Source organism: Atractosteus spatula, chromosome 14 (assembly GCF_055471065.1).
Source record: "Atractosteus spatula isolate fAtrSpa1 chromosome 14, fAtrSpa1.hap1, whole genome shotgun sequence".
Lineage (NCBI taxonomy): Eukaryota > Metazoa > Chordata > Actinopteri > Semionotiformes > Lepisosteidae > Atractosteus > Atractosteus spatula.
The window spans coordinates 33,844,785-33,860,371 of NC_142719.1; the positions used below are offsets into that span (position 1 = coordinate 33,844,785).

At 35.5% G+C, this 15,587-nt stretch overlaps 1 protein-coding gene across 1 annotated transcript; it reads right to left on the minus strand.

The window, feature by feature from the left end:
* Positions 1–2,383: 2,383 nt before the first annotated feature.
* On the minus strand, positions 2,384–13,124 carry LOC148821140 (epithelial sodium channel subunit gamma-like). The gene is made up of 10 exons (XM_088931530.1): positions 12,622–13,124; positions 10,920–11,050; positions 9,644–9,807; positions 8,025–8,129; positions 7,498–7,618; positions 6,209–6,281; positions 4,765–4,822; positions 4,457–4,521; positions 3,849–3,924; positions 2,384–2,578 (listed from the first exon to the last, which is right to left on the minus strand). Exons 1-10 carry the CDS (start codon positions 13,122–13,124, stop codon positions 2,384–2,386), a joined length of 1,491 nt encoding a protein of 496 aa, XP_088787656.1.
* Between the last annotated feature and the right edge of the window lie 2,463 nt (positions 13,125–15,587).

Genomic DNA, 15,587 nt, shown 5'->3' on the forward strand with positions numbered 1-15,587 from the left:
CCCACAAAATATCATTTCCAGTCTGCGGTCAAATGTAAGAACAGAAAACATTCAGGAGAATAAATGCGTTCTCAGGTTTCTGAAATTCCAATTAATTCCAATTAACTACGACAATTAATTGCATCACCACCACAGAATATGACAAGGATATAAAAGAAAAAGAAAATATTTTCATACCAAGAAATGTAGTCTTTCACTGATGTGTTGTCATTACCACTATTCTTAGGTAAGTAACGTGGGATTAATGACTATTCAAGCATCCCTTTGTTTTTTTTTAATCAAGTTTTTTATTAGCATCTCTTTGATTTGTAAATGTGTGTAGCATGGGAAAGTCCATTTTTTGTCTAAGATATGTTTTGAATTAATCATACCATATAAGATCAAGACCTTCTAAGCCTTACCATAAGTCAATGTTTATAAAACAAATATCTGGAGCACATTTTGATATTGTTACAAATAGGGGGTAAAGAAAAAAGAGAATATCAGGAAATGACCGAGCGGATTAATCAAAATGTAAATAAATAATCATAACTCCCAACTTGTAAATTAATATACCCGAGCAGTTGATATATTTCTTTGTTCTCTAGCACAGTTTTGATGAAAAGATAATAATTCAGGCACACTGGGTTAAACAAATATTTATTAACAGTGACAATACACACACTAACAACACACAACATAAACATGCAACACACAAGTTACATTAGGTACAAATGTACCTAATGAGCTCCACTACTTCTATTAGGGAGTTTCAGAGACCTAATGTCCTGACCACCCAGAAGAAAAATGCAGACTGTTACCAATTATTTGACTCATATATAATGCTTACAAAGGCTAAAATAAGAAAAAGACGCCTTCTAAATCAACAGTTCTAACCTGAGGTTAAATCTCTCTCTGCAAACCTGGATGATGCAAAATGAATGGGGACCTATCTCCCTAATTCTTAAGTATACCTACTAACCAGGAGAGGCCGTTTTTAACCAATGGATTCCTTACTCAGGAAATCAGACTTCCCTAACAACCACAGAATAGCAAGCTCTCTTAACAAGGTTAAAATACTTAGCTCCAATCTTGTATTTCTGGGGGATGTGGAACAAGGAGCTCTTGTCTTCCTCCTTCTCTCCAGTTGTCTCTGTTTCTTTCTCCCTTTCTCTCCCCACTTGTCTCCTTTTTTGGCTCCCAGTTTTATGCTCTGTTCCTGGACTGCTGATTGAAATGATTCACTCAAAACTTAGTTATAAGGTAAACCAAGGTAAACTTTACGATTGCTTTGATCACTGAATCTGTGACCACCGCATCTCAGCAAACATCTCCTTGCTTTGAAGCTGGAAAAGTTGACACTAGCCAGCTGTCTCTATTGCAGTTAGATTCTTAAAGACACTTCATAACAATATAATTATCTGTGTTCCATATAGTAATGTAATATTTATCTTTAATTGGCATGACTGCAGACAGCAACAATAGTATAATTATTAAGAATAAACACCTACAGTTTTACATGCCTTTAAAGAAGCAAGAAAAAGTAGGCAGAGAAATCAGCTTACAAGAGCAATTTTTTTAATGTTAAACTGTTTTGGTTTTTACAATAAATTAGATACAGGAGAGTAATTGTATAACACATACTGACATCTCACCCAATTTTAGTGTTATTTATAAACAACTATATATTCTTATGTACAAAATAATTGGAAACAATATTTCTACAATGTGTAGTATATTGGTGATTTTCAGTAATTGCTAAATCCAAATATTTTTCTAAGGTTTAACAAATAGTTTACTATATCTAAACTGATTTATTTTAAATATACTGAATGAGCAAATTATCATACTAATGGTACAGTAATTTTGATGATATTGGTATGCTAGCTGCATTGCACAATACTCCCATCATGTGGTCAAATCTCAATATGCAATGAGCTGGTGAAAATATCCCTGTTCAAAAGATAGAGACAATTCCCTGTAAAATGATTACAAAAATAATGTATTGTATATTGATCTTTGGCTTTTTTGTAAGTACAGGATGACCACAAGGTCATATGAACAAGGAAGTTGTTGCTCCTCTGCGATAATCCAACAGCTTGACAAAGGACTGGCATTGAGATAGTGTAAGAGTGAAGGTCTGAAACCAACTTGAAAATAATGGGCTAAAGGCCTGTATTTACAATATACTCAATTATAGTGCTGTTATTGGCAAGAATTAAGGCTTTCTTTCCTCAAAATATTGATCATTTTGAATGACAATTCAGTTTGTTAAATTTTAACATTTCTCTTAGGAAGCAGTGTACAATGAGTGCAACCAATGTAATGGAATGAAAAGCAAAAGTGAGAAAAATAAATCTGAAGATGAATCCCTGAAAGCCACAAATCCCCTGTACATTTTCCCCTAAACACTTGACTTAAAGGTCTGGTGAGCAATCATATAGGGATTTAAGGGCGCTTCCTTATTTTTCCGAATGACTCTTTTAATTATGAAAATAATGACTTTCAAAAAGAGTTCTACAAACTCAGCCACAGTGCATATGGAAACTCCAATCCATAGCCCCACCAGGCCTCCAATACTGGACACAAGATCAATCACCTGCAAAGGAATAAACAAAACAGAGGTGTCAGTAAAAATGGCTAAAGAAATTCATATAGTAATAAGGTTCATTTTAATATTTAATATTTTAATATTCATTTTACTGCACTTTTTCTTAGATGTTTCTCTAGTGGAATATAAGTCACTAGTATGCATTTTAAAATCTATATAGCACTTAGACTATACATGAATAGAGAAAACTAGCAAATGAAGCTTTCTATGATATCTAAAATAAATTTAAAAGTATATTTGAGTGACAGATAAAATATGTTTTCCCCATGTCTTATTTTCAAACACTCATATGTAAAGCAGTTATGGTTTAAAATGGCAATGTATACTGTAATGTATTGTGCATTAATAGAATTATGACAACTTGCCCTGGAAGATTTTTTGTTTCCTCCTGTAAGATAATATTTGAGGAGAACATTAACAGATTCTCTTGAATAAAAGATCAGACCATCTGGCTTTAACATCTTTGAAACATTGTGTAAATATTCTAATACAAGATCAGAGAAGGTAATATTCTCAGCTCAAGAATAGAATGATATTCCAGTTCCCCTATAGATTGTAATATATTGCTGTTCCTCGTATGTTTGTCTTATGATGTTTGGTCAAATGAAGTAACTATGCCATTACATAATTGTATGGCTTTTTCATATCCTGTAGAAGATTTAGTCATGACAAGCTTTTCCCCCCTCTTCACTTCAATGTCACTTACATTTGAGAGCTTCAGGGCTTGATGTCATTATTTTTACCCTAAATGGAAATACATCTCTTGCCTGAAAGACCGGCTGTCCAAACTTAAATATAAAGTCTATTTGCTCAACAATGGTGATTTCAAAGTATTTTGTCCACATGGGTTTTACAAAAGAAAAACAAAAAGTAGAAAATGACTTATGTGATGAAAAATGTCAGCAGAATAGCTAAGAAATACTTTTTCCCTGTCAGGGTTCAAGGTTGTTTTTCCCCCCTATATTTATTAGAAATAGGTCATAGTACGTCTGTTGGCAGTCAAGTGCTGGACTGAATGTACTCCAGTTTTTGTGACAGTTTGAGCAAAGGCAGAGTCTTTTCTCAGTGTGGAATGCAACAAAGCCGTCCTGCTTCAGATGCCTGTTTTGTATCACGCATGACCTTATACGGCCAGACGAGGTTGATATTCAAAAGCCAAGCCAATGAGAAAACCACCAGTCTGATGAAACGATAGATAAAATGGAACAAATAGCAATACAGCCTTTTTCGGAAGGGCAATAAACTTTAAGATGCTTACCTGGAAAGATGGAATTTCTTCAATAAGCTCGTAATTAAGCTGCTGATAATTAATGATGACTTTAACAAGATTATCACTGTGGAAAAAAACAATAAAAAGGTATTTTTGAAAAAAAAGCTTCAAAAGTCCCTTCTGTTTTGGGATAATGGAAATACCATAAATTAAAGTCATGCATTCCTTTAAAAATGTCACTTTCTCTCCAGTTCTTGTCAGTTAATCAGTCTTTTAAGGATTAAAAAAAACCTGGATGGTTCAGTTTATGATAAATTGATAATTAAGTACAAATATGGAATAAAAGCTAGTTATTTTTACATGTTCCATATGTTAACAATTATGGGGTGCACAGGACAAATTATCACCTACGTACTGTAATTTGAATGAAATATGGAGTTCATAACAGCAGGTTAAGAAAAACGTTAGATCATAATCTAGCCTTCTTCTGCTCTCCTACATTCTGGAGATCTTTGCCTTCTGGACTTCCCTTTGTGCATTTCTATCGCATTCCTCCAGCCACCCCATCTACACCCTTGCAGCAGCTCCCTAGCTCTTTCCTCACGAAAGTGGGGAGGGTTTCAGTCAACCTCGTCATCACAGTCAATTCAACTTACCGTACATTGTCAGCTACTTTGGCCAGCTTTCCTCCAGATTGTCTCAGTTTTCTTGCAAACTCATTCTACAATAGGAACGGTAGACATCCAAGCACTCATCATCTGTTAACAGAAAGCTGATGACACCACAGCCTATCCCATAATCAGGCTGGACACCACATAGGAAGCCAATCCTTCACAGAGTGCAGTTTAGCTGCTTGATTTGATGAGTAATAGAAAGTTGGTAGCCACCATTCTGGGCTACCATAATAGAAGGTACTGTGCCTTCTGGATATGTAACACTTCTCCTGTGGTTTGTGATCACTTACCATATAGACAGCACTGGGCCACTGAGATGAAGATAGTGTCAGCTCAAATATCTCCTCCCTGTTTGCAGGAGAACAAGAACAAGAGTTTTTTTTTCTCATTCTTTCTTACTGATGGTAAAATAAATGCCACAATCACTTTCATACTTCCTGTAGAAAGATATAATAATAACTTCCTTGCAGTGGAGCAGTGAAACTGAATACTTTAATCTTTGAACTGTTCTTTTTTAGCTTTTGAAAAACAATGGTTTTGTAAAAATTGTAATGTTTTCTTATCTTAAGCCTATGTGTGTGATTACAAGTATAATGAATACAAGATCTACAAATATCAATTCGTTCATGGCACGATCGTCATCCCTCCTCTAGAGGGCGTTCCGACCCTTTTGTGTTTCAGTTTCATTATCACGTACACCTCTCCCTGGATTCACCGTTATCATTTAAACCTGGTGCTCTGGAAGCTAGGGGCTCTGCATTGGAGGCCCATGGGCCTGCCGGCCCGCCTAGCATCAAGTCGCCCTACGTCCGTGGCTTGAAGGCATAGGCCTCCGAACTGCGTCCTGACCCAGCTGAGGTCCTTGGCTTAGAGTGCCTGGCCTCATCACTCTGTTTTAACTTCCTTGTTCCTGTTCCTGTCTCTGATCCCGTTCTTGGTTTTAATCTTTTGTCTTGGATGGATCTCCCGGCACATGGACACTGGACTGCACCCTAGTTTCCCATTTGGACTTCCCTCGTTTCGACTTGTTTGCCTACACTCCCCCCATGCACCTGGATCACTGTCGGCACCGCCCCCTGTTCTCCATCTCTTCCATTCCTAACCGTGTTTTCCCCCTAAGCCCTTCTCCAGTCACTTCCGGATTATACCGTCTGCACAGGGTCCTAAACTACACACTTGACGAAAGTCAGAACTGGCTTCCGCTAGAGGTTCAGACATTTGCTATTACATAATCTGAATTCGTTTTTGCAAATAAGAATAGAGCTGTGCTGCAGAAAGTGTTAGCATCTTGTTAATGGGTCCTGACAAATTAAAGAAACATCAATGCGAAAAAAAAATTGTGCATGGGTGCACAAAAACTAAAATGTTATTCCTGACATAAAAAAATAAATTGTGCTACATTTAAGCAAATGGACCTTAAATGGGAATTTTAAAAGTTTCAATTTCAATGTAAAACAAAAAATACAATCATTTCTATTTTTCTAAAGGAAATATGAAATATCAAGTGCACTTAGCAATTAACACCTTTCTACTTGTCTGATTGTTTCAGTAAACTCAAATTGAGTAATAACACTCAATTCTGTAAGTGCTCCAAACACTGCCATCCATTAAAAATAACAGCAGGTGGGAGAATACTACATTTTATAGATACCTGCTCTGGACACTTGTGGTTTAAATCTATTTATACCTGCACACTTTAGAAGGCATACGAAAACAAAAATGGTAATTACTTACTCGCATTGTAAAGGACAGTTACATTCCAATTCATCGTGAGCAAATTTGTCTTCATAAAGTTGTACACATTTATCTAAGACAAAGCAATGCAAAGCAAAGAAGAACTGAAAACAGACTCGGTGGATTTACAATTCCAAAACAGACATTTGGTGCAGTCCTCTGAGAGTATTCCAATCGTGTTGATTACATATTGAATTGAAACATTTTAAAGAAAGGACCCCTCTCTCTTTAGATATTAAACACATGTCATTAATATTTTATTTACCAAGCCCTGATGTTACAAAAATGTACAATTGCAATGATATGTTTATTAGATTGTTACTTTAGCTACAGTACATAATATGCATATCTTACTGCAGTACCAATTGCATACTAATGTTTGCTGCAATTTATAGCTTGTCATCTACCCATTCTACTGGATATGCAGCAGTCAACATTAAGCCATAATGCTACCCACTATGTTAACTTTCAGAGTAATATATGCACAATAGTTTGAGTCACAGACTTTGCAAAAAAGGTAAGTGTCATGTATGCCATATCATAGTACTGTATATTGTTTCATATAAATAGCTAACAGTAAACTTCACCTGGCAATGTAGGAGTTTTTAAAAATGTATAAATATATAAATATTCAGTGTCCTCTGAATCAATTATTGTGAGTTTGTGGTTTATTAAAATCCAGCGTCTTGAGTTTTGAAAGCACAATGAACACAAACTGTGTACTGTATGGGTTTTAAGATATGGTAACGTGTCAAAGCTAAACAATCCCAATTCCTATCCACCTTGATCCATTCTCCACCTCCACTAACCATTAACTCATGAACTCCAATCCACTCTATAATGTCCTCAAATACCTTCTTTCTCCAAAAGGTCCTGCTATCTCCATTATCCCAATTTCTCCCATTTCTCCCAGCTATCCCAATTCTCTGAGCAACACAGGACATACAGTAGACACACATGTTAACACAGTGCACCTCCCACTTGCTCATGTCCAACCAATCACAGATGTGCTTGTTACTATATAAACCTTCTAAAGTAGCAGAGACTGGACCATTAATAATACAAAACTCACTCCTGATGCAGATTTTACCAGTAAAATATTGCATGGGCATATGATCGAGTAAGAATGTATGTGCTTTTGTCATCTGAATGTCATGTGTCATCTGCTGAGAATAAACCGTGTGACAACAATATGGGACTCAGGAATCAATTGAATATGTATTTATGTGGTTTCAGTGACTTTGTCACTTGTGCCATTCGAACAGATGCTCTCCATTGCCTGCACTTACTGATATTTTTGTTGGTAATGTTGCAGAAAGGGACTTTCACATCCTTTGGCACTGGGAACTCCCACATTCCACAGCCACAGTTCTTAATAATGTACATTTGTCCACATGTCTTCTTACATGCCTGTGTAAATAGAAATTATTCTTCAAAGCTGGTTAGGCTTAAATACAATTTTGTAAAAGGGCAAATAATGCTATAAATAATTTATAAGGTATACAATCCTCGATGGTACAGAATATGTCTGTTCCATTTCCACAAGAATTACGAGGTAAATCACATCTGTTTCATAATCCCCATTTTCATTTCAATGCTTTTCTAGTCTATAATTATCCCGCCCCTATGTTTTTTATAAAGTACTGTAATTATCTCACTTAAAATCATATGATTGGACAAGTGAGATGATAATCAGAGAATCCCAAAGACTGGGTGTAGAAAGTTTGGAAAAAAAGAGGTACTGTAAATAAATGCAAATGAAAACACAGAAGTAATTCTAAGAAATAGGATGTCCCTTTTTTGATACATAACTCACCTCCCTGCTGTATCCAACTTTATACACATCTCTGTAATAGTTATGAATGCCATCTCCAGTAGTACAGGTGCTACTGTAAGGAGCCTTGAGTCGATGCACATGAACCTGTTTGGAATGAAAATACAAGAAACGTCTCATGAAGAACAATCTGAATTCATTGTAATTGCAACACTTTTTACACTTCATGATCTATTGATATAGTTATCAAGCGCTTCACAGTCCTTGTACGGTGGGGAAGGCTGAGGCTGACTTTAAAAGTAATTGGTTCCTATGAGTGTGGAGGTATGTTCCTCTTCCTCATTGCTGTTTTTGACTTGATACTGTTGGTAAGCATTCAAGGTCAGAATTAAAGGTTTTCTGTATTGCTGAAAAACTGCATATTCCAAACACCCATTACAGTTCAGAAGGGCCAGTTGAGTGTTTGGCATGGTAAGACACTGATGACCAAGAACATTGCATTAACACCCTAGCCTTGTGAACATGGGAACATGCCTTCATATCAAATTTAATTTCTATAGTAGAGTTTTCATAAAAAGCATCATGTACTGTATTCTCACTATTCCTCCTACTGCAACTCCACTGTGCTTGACCACTTGTGTCTTCAAGAATGCCTCCATTGTTCATTGTTCATTGTCTATGATTTGTAACTGACCTTGCGTAATAGTTTTTCTTCTTTCTCTTTGGACTGCATTTCAAAGACATCAAAGGAAAATAATAACAGTGTTCCAGGGTCATGCAGCAGAGGCAGATGTCTCTCCATTTTTTTAGGATCTGTGCTAGTAGTGTCATAAACCTTTATATCTTTATAGTCGAGATCAAAGTAGGCCTTCAGGCTTTGCCAGTCAGAACAGGGCTGTAATACTGACCCACAGATTGGGACCCCACCCTTAGGAGTCCATTATCCACTCCAGGCCTCTCTAGGTATCATGTTGTGAAGTTATTTTTGAAGCACATGACCTGGATGAACCTTTAGGTGTGCCTTGAGAAGCTCCCTGCTCCCTCAAGAATCAGAGATAGAATGTAAAGCCTTTTCTCCAACACTACCAACCCTTTTTTCGTAGCATCTTTCTCAGCAAGTAATTAGGATGTACAGAACAGTATATTTACTATAAAGCTATTTTATCGTCTTAATTTTAGAATGACTGCAGATGAGACGAGGCCATCCACCCTGTCTAGCCTGTTTAGTAGTTAGTAGCTTATTGATCCAAAGATCTCATTCAGATGGTTCCTTAATAGAAAATAGGATATTGGCTTCAACAATAGACTGAGTATCTTATCTAATCTTACAAACAAATTTAATTTAATTTGTTCTATTAAGCAATTGAGGCCTGAGTTAAAATGAAATCCAGGAACAAATATGGCCCTCAAGAACTGGAGCTGTCTAACCCTGTCTTACAAAAATTCCTAAATATTTCTGTAAATGAGAAATCCTCAGATTCACATTCTTACTGTAATATACAGTACATTTTCCCAATTTGCAGAATACAATATGTGTCAAGTTTACCTGGCCTCTAAATCATCAAATGCCTGAGAAAGCAAATTGAAATGTATCCAGTTAAGCATTATACTGTGTTATTTTACAAAGGAAACTCAACAGAACAGGAATCCAGAAGCCACACCTTGACGATGGCAATATCTGACTCCTGCCCAGGAGGAATGTTAACTCCATCATCTTCAGGGAATGGCATGTCTTTTTGGTCATGGATGATGAGACGAATGCCTGCAGCTTGGCTGAACTGCTCAATGTATTCGTCTTGTTCGATAGACAACTCCATGGTTAGACCTGTGGGACCCAAAAGCATGAAGACATCCAGAAAGAAAACTGAGAATAACAACATGACTTTGTACCGTAGATTTTGCACTGTCATTGAAGACTAATTCCAATCTTTTTAAAGGTGTATCAAATCAAAGTAAAATTTATTAAAATAACCGTGTCACCAGTGTAAAAAAATGGGGTTTTATTACCCAAAGGATGATATTATCCATGTAAGTGTAGTAAACCCCTAAATAAACTGCAAACATGCTATGCAAATTCCTTGTGGAAGGTTTGCAGAAGAGCATGTGAGAGGGCAGTGACTCCAGACAAAATAGAAATTCTTGTCTGGACCATGTCCCCCAGACAATTGGTCAGGTGACAATTTAAAAAGCAGGAAGCTGAGGTTTCAAATGGTCAGTCACCATCAGCCATCTGAGGACAGAGGACAGAACCTCTGTTATGCAAGCTGTACCAGAGGGAGCAAGAGACTGACATTAAGGACTGACTGTGCAAAGATCTGTGAAACTGTGAAGAGTGTCAGGGAGAGACTTAGTTTTGTGAAGAATCTCAGAGAGAGACTGAGTGGTAGTTAAAGCCTATAAGCAGCTTAGCTGCCTGGCACAATACTTAAGGACCTGAAAAAGTTAGCTAATAGCTCATAAAAGAGGCTTAGGCTTTTGTTTTGTTGTCTTGGTGTTTGGTTTTCTATTCCAACTCACTGTAAACAAACTGCATTTGGTTTGTACCTTATACAGTAGCTGTGGCTTATTTCTGTGTCTTTCTTTCCTTACTTGCCTTAAAGTTCCTATTTTTTGCCACCGTGTAATAAGATGAGTCTAGATGTGTCAACCAGAGGAGTTGTAAAATGATCTGAACTTTTTATTTTATTCAACTTTAAAAAATTCAGGTGTGTTTTCCTATATCTGGAAAAGAATTCAAATGTAATTACCCCTGACAAATATATACATGATTTCAATACCAAATTGCTTGTGAGTGTACAATATGTATGCAAACAATACAAAAGCTATGCTACAGTTAGCACATTTTTTGTTTAAATAAATAAACATATCTAGCCAGCATTCTTCTCCTAGATATTACAATTAAATATTTTAAGGCACTAGACCCATCTTTGAACTTACCATAACTAAATCCAGCTTTTGTAGCATTGAGAACATCCCTTCTCATCAGTCTTCCACGATTCTCCATTTTTGTTAGGCTATTGAATGTGTAACAGTTTCCAAACTTGTGGTTGAAGAAGGCATTGAAAAAGCTGTAAAACCATCCAGGATTTTAAATATGTATTAATAGCACAAAAATTACACAGCTCTAAAACATCAGAAACTCAAATAAGTTTATAGGAACACTAAGAAAACCATACAATGGCAAGTTGCACATCAGACAAAGATGTCTGAACTTCAATGTGTTAAAAAGCGCTAATTTAAGTTTTCTAATTAAATAAAGGTTAATAAGTATTAATACGTTTAATATGATAGTCTTTAATATGATTAATAAATTAGGAGTGAGAAATGGTTTATCATCATCGTTTCAATCGCATATTGTAGCAGAAAAGATTCCTTTTTAATGGATTTAACCAAATATTATACAGTATCTTACACATTACACACCAACACCAAATAAAATCACATAAAAGTGTAAACATATCACAATCGAAGAGCAGCTCTGGCAAATTAAGAAAGCATCAACAACTTGAGCTTTTACAGTATATCAGGGGTTTACTTTACACCTGTTTTTCTTCACCGTGATTTTTTATATTGAAAACTCTCATAAGACAAAAAGAACTCCCTATGTTCTCTTTTGTTTCACTTTTGTTCTATTTGTTTCACTTTTTAAAATATGTGTATTTACTGTTATGTTCTACTCTCACTGAGCTGCATCTCTAAAACTATGTATCTGTACCCTTAATAATAATTTTTATGAGTTCAATGCATTTCTTCATTAAAAAGAAATTAAAGTCCGATTTTTCTTTTACTTATGATCCACATTGTAATGAATGAAGTGAAAACTTCAGTAGAAATGTGAAAAGTATTAAATCACTGTATTAAATAGCTTGTGAATTCCTATGTATGGTATTAAATATATTAAAAGGCATTAAAACACAGCAAATGAGTACTGGAAATAATAGCTTTTGTTATTTATTACAGCATAGAAAATATTAGAAATTTTAAATTAACTTTCATGAGACCATTTAAACATGCCATAGAGCAGAACTTTAATTTCCATAACTTTAGTAGTATAGGCATAATATATACTAACATGGCATTACCATTTTTTCAGTTTTAGTACAGGATTTTACCATCTTCTTAATGTTACATTTTTTGTAAGATGAAAATGTAAATCCACTGTTAGAAACAAGAACTATTGATGAATAAAGTAGGAATATGATATGAGTATTATCTACATTATAATGTAAACATAAATCTCGTGTATCTCATAGGTGACATTGTTAGGAAGGCATTCCATAATCATTAAGCAAAGGATTGATTGTGTTCTCCCTATTGTAAATCAGGGCTTTCTGGACTTGGCTCTGTAACGCCAGCACCTGTAGGGTTCTGTTCCTGCAGAGCTCTCAGCTACATAATCAAACCCCTATCTGAATGACAAACATTATTCATTTGAAAAATTATTTTCAAGTTCTTTTTCAGTTCATGATTCCTGTTAACTATTACATTTTTTACTGTATGTAGTTAAGAAAAACTTAGGTGAAAAGCTTGAAATCGTGTATTAGTTTGATTCTTTCGGTAAGAAAAGCAACAGGTACTGAGGATATGTGAGAACCTGTATTAAAAAGTCCTGTTGTGAAACAGCTCGAGAGAGTCTTACCTCTTGTCACACTTCTCACCATGGAAGTGGCAGGAGATCAACATGTCTTCCAGCTGATGTCCTGCTTCAGCCTGCTGGTCCGGGTTCAGTTTGGACAATAGAAAACCCAGCTGATTGCTGTCCTCGATGTAGGCTTTCTGGCTTTGTGTGGAATTAGCATAGTCCGTATTCAGAAAGTATAGCCCACCCTTCAGGAAGCTAAACTTGGACAGCATGAGGGATTTGCGAACTTGGTTTAGGTTACAGAACGTCACAGCTGGGAACTTAAGTCTGGCGCTATTGACCAGAGTGACTTTCTCCTGCGAAGGATAGTGGAAGAAAGTATTTATGAGTTCACTGCATTGCCACAACATGCAACCCACCACTACCACCACAAAGATGATCCAGCAGTTCTTCTGATGGTTAGATCTGGAGCGCAAAATGGAGGAGACGCCATGGGCTGAAGTGTGAATCAGAGTCTCCCTGCAAATTGACTGCAATGTTGCCTTCTTAGAAATCACCATCTTGACCACAGTCTAGATTGCTATCACATCAACAGTCCACAGTGGTCATTTCACACTGTTATGAAACTTTAGTTGACAGAACCTTTATCTCTTTCTAGTAGTGCATTCTACTGTATGGTCAACATATCAGAATATGAAAATAACTCCCACTGCTGAATTGTCTGTCATTGCTTGCTACAAGAAAGTCAACATTCTTCCAATCTTGCTGTATGTGTAGGATGTTTTATAAGCAACCTATCCACATGATCCTTTGACTTTATATCTTACACAAGAGCATTCTATTGATTTCCTGTTTCTTCTAAATCTTATAGACTCATTAAGTCTAAAGCACCCTTAATTAGGCCCAGAGAGAGATGCATTGTATTTAAGTGACTTAAAAAATTGAATACAAAGATTGATTAAAAACACCTCTTAAATCACCTTAATGAGCTCAAGATCAAATAATTATGTAGACATTTTCTGTAAAATCATCTTTTTGTACCTATTACATACAGCATTTGGAAAGAAATAGAGAATTCCAAACCTTATTTTCTGTAGTTTAAAGAATTGAAAAATTCTGTAAGACTTTAACAGCCAATGTAGCATAAGTAAGGCTAAAGTCCTTTCTTATGCTACATCTGTTTTTAAAAAATTGCAGAATTCCGTAGTTTCCAAATTTCGTTAACTGTTGTGTTTCATAATAGTTGTAGAATTTCATTTTCCACAAAATATTCTGGATTTAACAGAAACCATGTATAAAAATAAGAATACCACATGCTCTGGTTTAACCAGAATTTTCAATTTCACGATAGCTATCTTGGGAAAGTCTTCTATTAATTAAAGAAATCCCCATATTTATAAATGTAGTTTTCAAATAACACAATGGTAGAGGAAATGTATTTGCATATTAATTCTTCCAGTATAGTGAGATAGCTTCTTTCCCATGTTTCTCCCAGATTGACTTGTTCACTGTACACTATGCAGTCCTTGGCTTTTATTCATTGATTACAAGACACCAGAGTAATTATTTGTGCAGAACAAATTTTAATACATCACTCAAGTTTGGCTTTTAAGTCATTAGAAAATGCAGTTGTGCTTCAGTAGTATCTAGCATTTTGCAATAATTGGCAAAGGAGCAGGTTGCAAAACTAGTACACATTTGCTATAGGAGGAACCTGCAACTTTGCAATTGTGAAAAGACATGAAAGGAAAACTTCCAGTTAGTGCATGCACACTGTAATAAGCATATATGAGTGAGAAATAGAAATAATGTAAAAAGTGCTTATTGTGAAATAGGTTACTAATTTTTTACAAAATAAAAAGAGATATTTGAATTCAAATGTACTTCTGTAAATCCAGTAATATACCACACACACATATAAAAGATAAGTTATCAAATAGGTAAAGTAATGCACATCAGAAGCAAAAAAGGCAGATTACTGTACCTTCTATTTCTTATTTTATAGAGACTAAATAAATCTCAGAAAAAGAGAGTATATGTACATCATAAAACAGACACTTTTTTATGAAATTGCCTAGTTAAAACTAAATTAAAGCATTTTAGCTTTTACCTTAGTTTCCCTGTACAATGAATTACTGAGACGCGAACAGTTCTGGTGTAAGATTAGCTAAAATTTGTGCCTGAGGTCAGTATTTTCGCATTCACAAAGGTGATATTGATTCATTGCAAACCATAGCAAAAGAAAATCAAAACATTTTTACTTCTGCATTAACATGCTTTAATTGCTCAGTTGCTTTGTGCAGTACTCAATTTAATTCAAGTTTAATTATGTTTATTCACTTGCTTGAGTCCATGACCCTTTAGTTATATGAAATCTACACAATTAAGATAATTGAGTACAGAAAAGAGGAGGAAAAACGCAAGAACATCCTGTCTAAAAAGTAACCTTTATAAAGATTATTTCACAAAAGCCAGCTCAGATAATATTACAGGACAACAAATAACCACATACAGTATCCTTTCACAGCCATAATTCCAGTAATTCTAGTGCAAATGAGCAACTGGTTTCTAACAGTCAAAAGTGATATTTATTGATAGCATTTAAACCCATTGTGAGTTAACTTCTACAGTTAATTAAAAGTAAAGCTGTAAGAAGTTGGTCTCTTCTGGGTTTTGAAACATTTTGTACTGGAAGGTACTGGTCATCAGTATACAGTATACCAGCTGAAACTTTGTTGAGTACAGTATATTGACATTTCAGACGGCACAAGATGTAATGAGTTAAATTCAACCGTATGGTTCAGATTTATAACTGAAGATAAAGAATGAAGGAGGACTGTGAGACCCAGACATATAACTGAAACAAACATTCCTGGGTGTCAAAACATTGGCCAGAAAAGGTCATTGGTCAGGTCAGAGAAGCAGGAAGATTATAAAATATGGACCTCATTCCCACCTTAAGAAAAACAGCTTAAGATGGAATGTTGGTACACAAGTAATGCATATAAGCCACAGAGAATTTG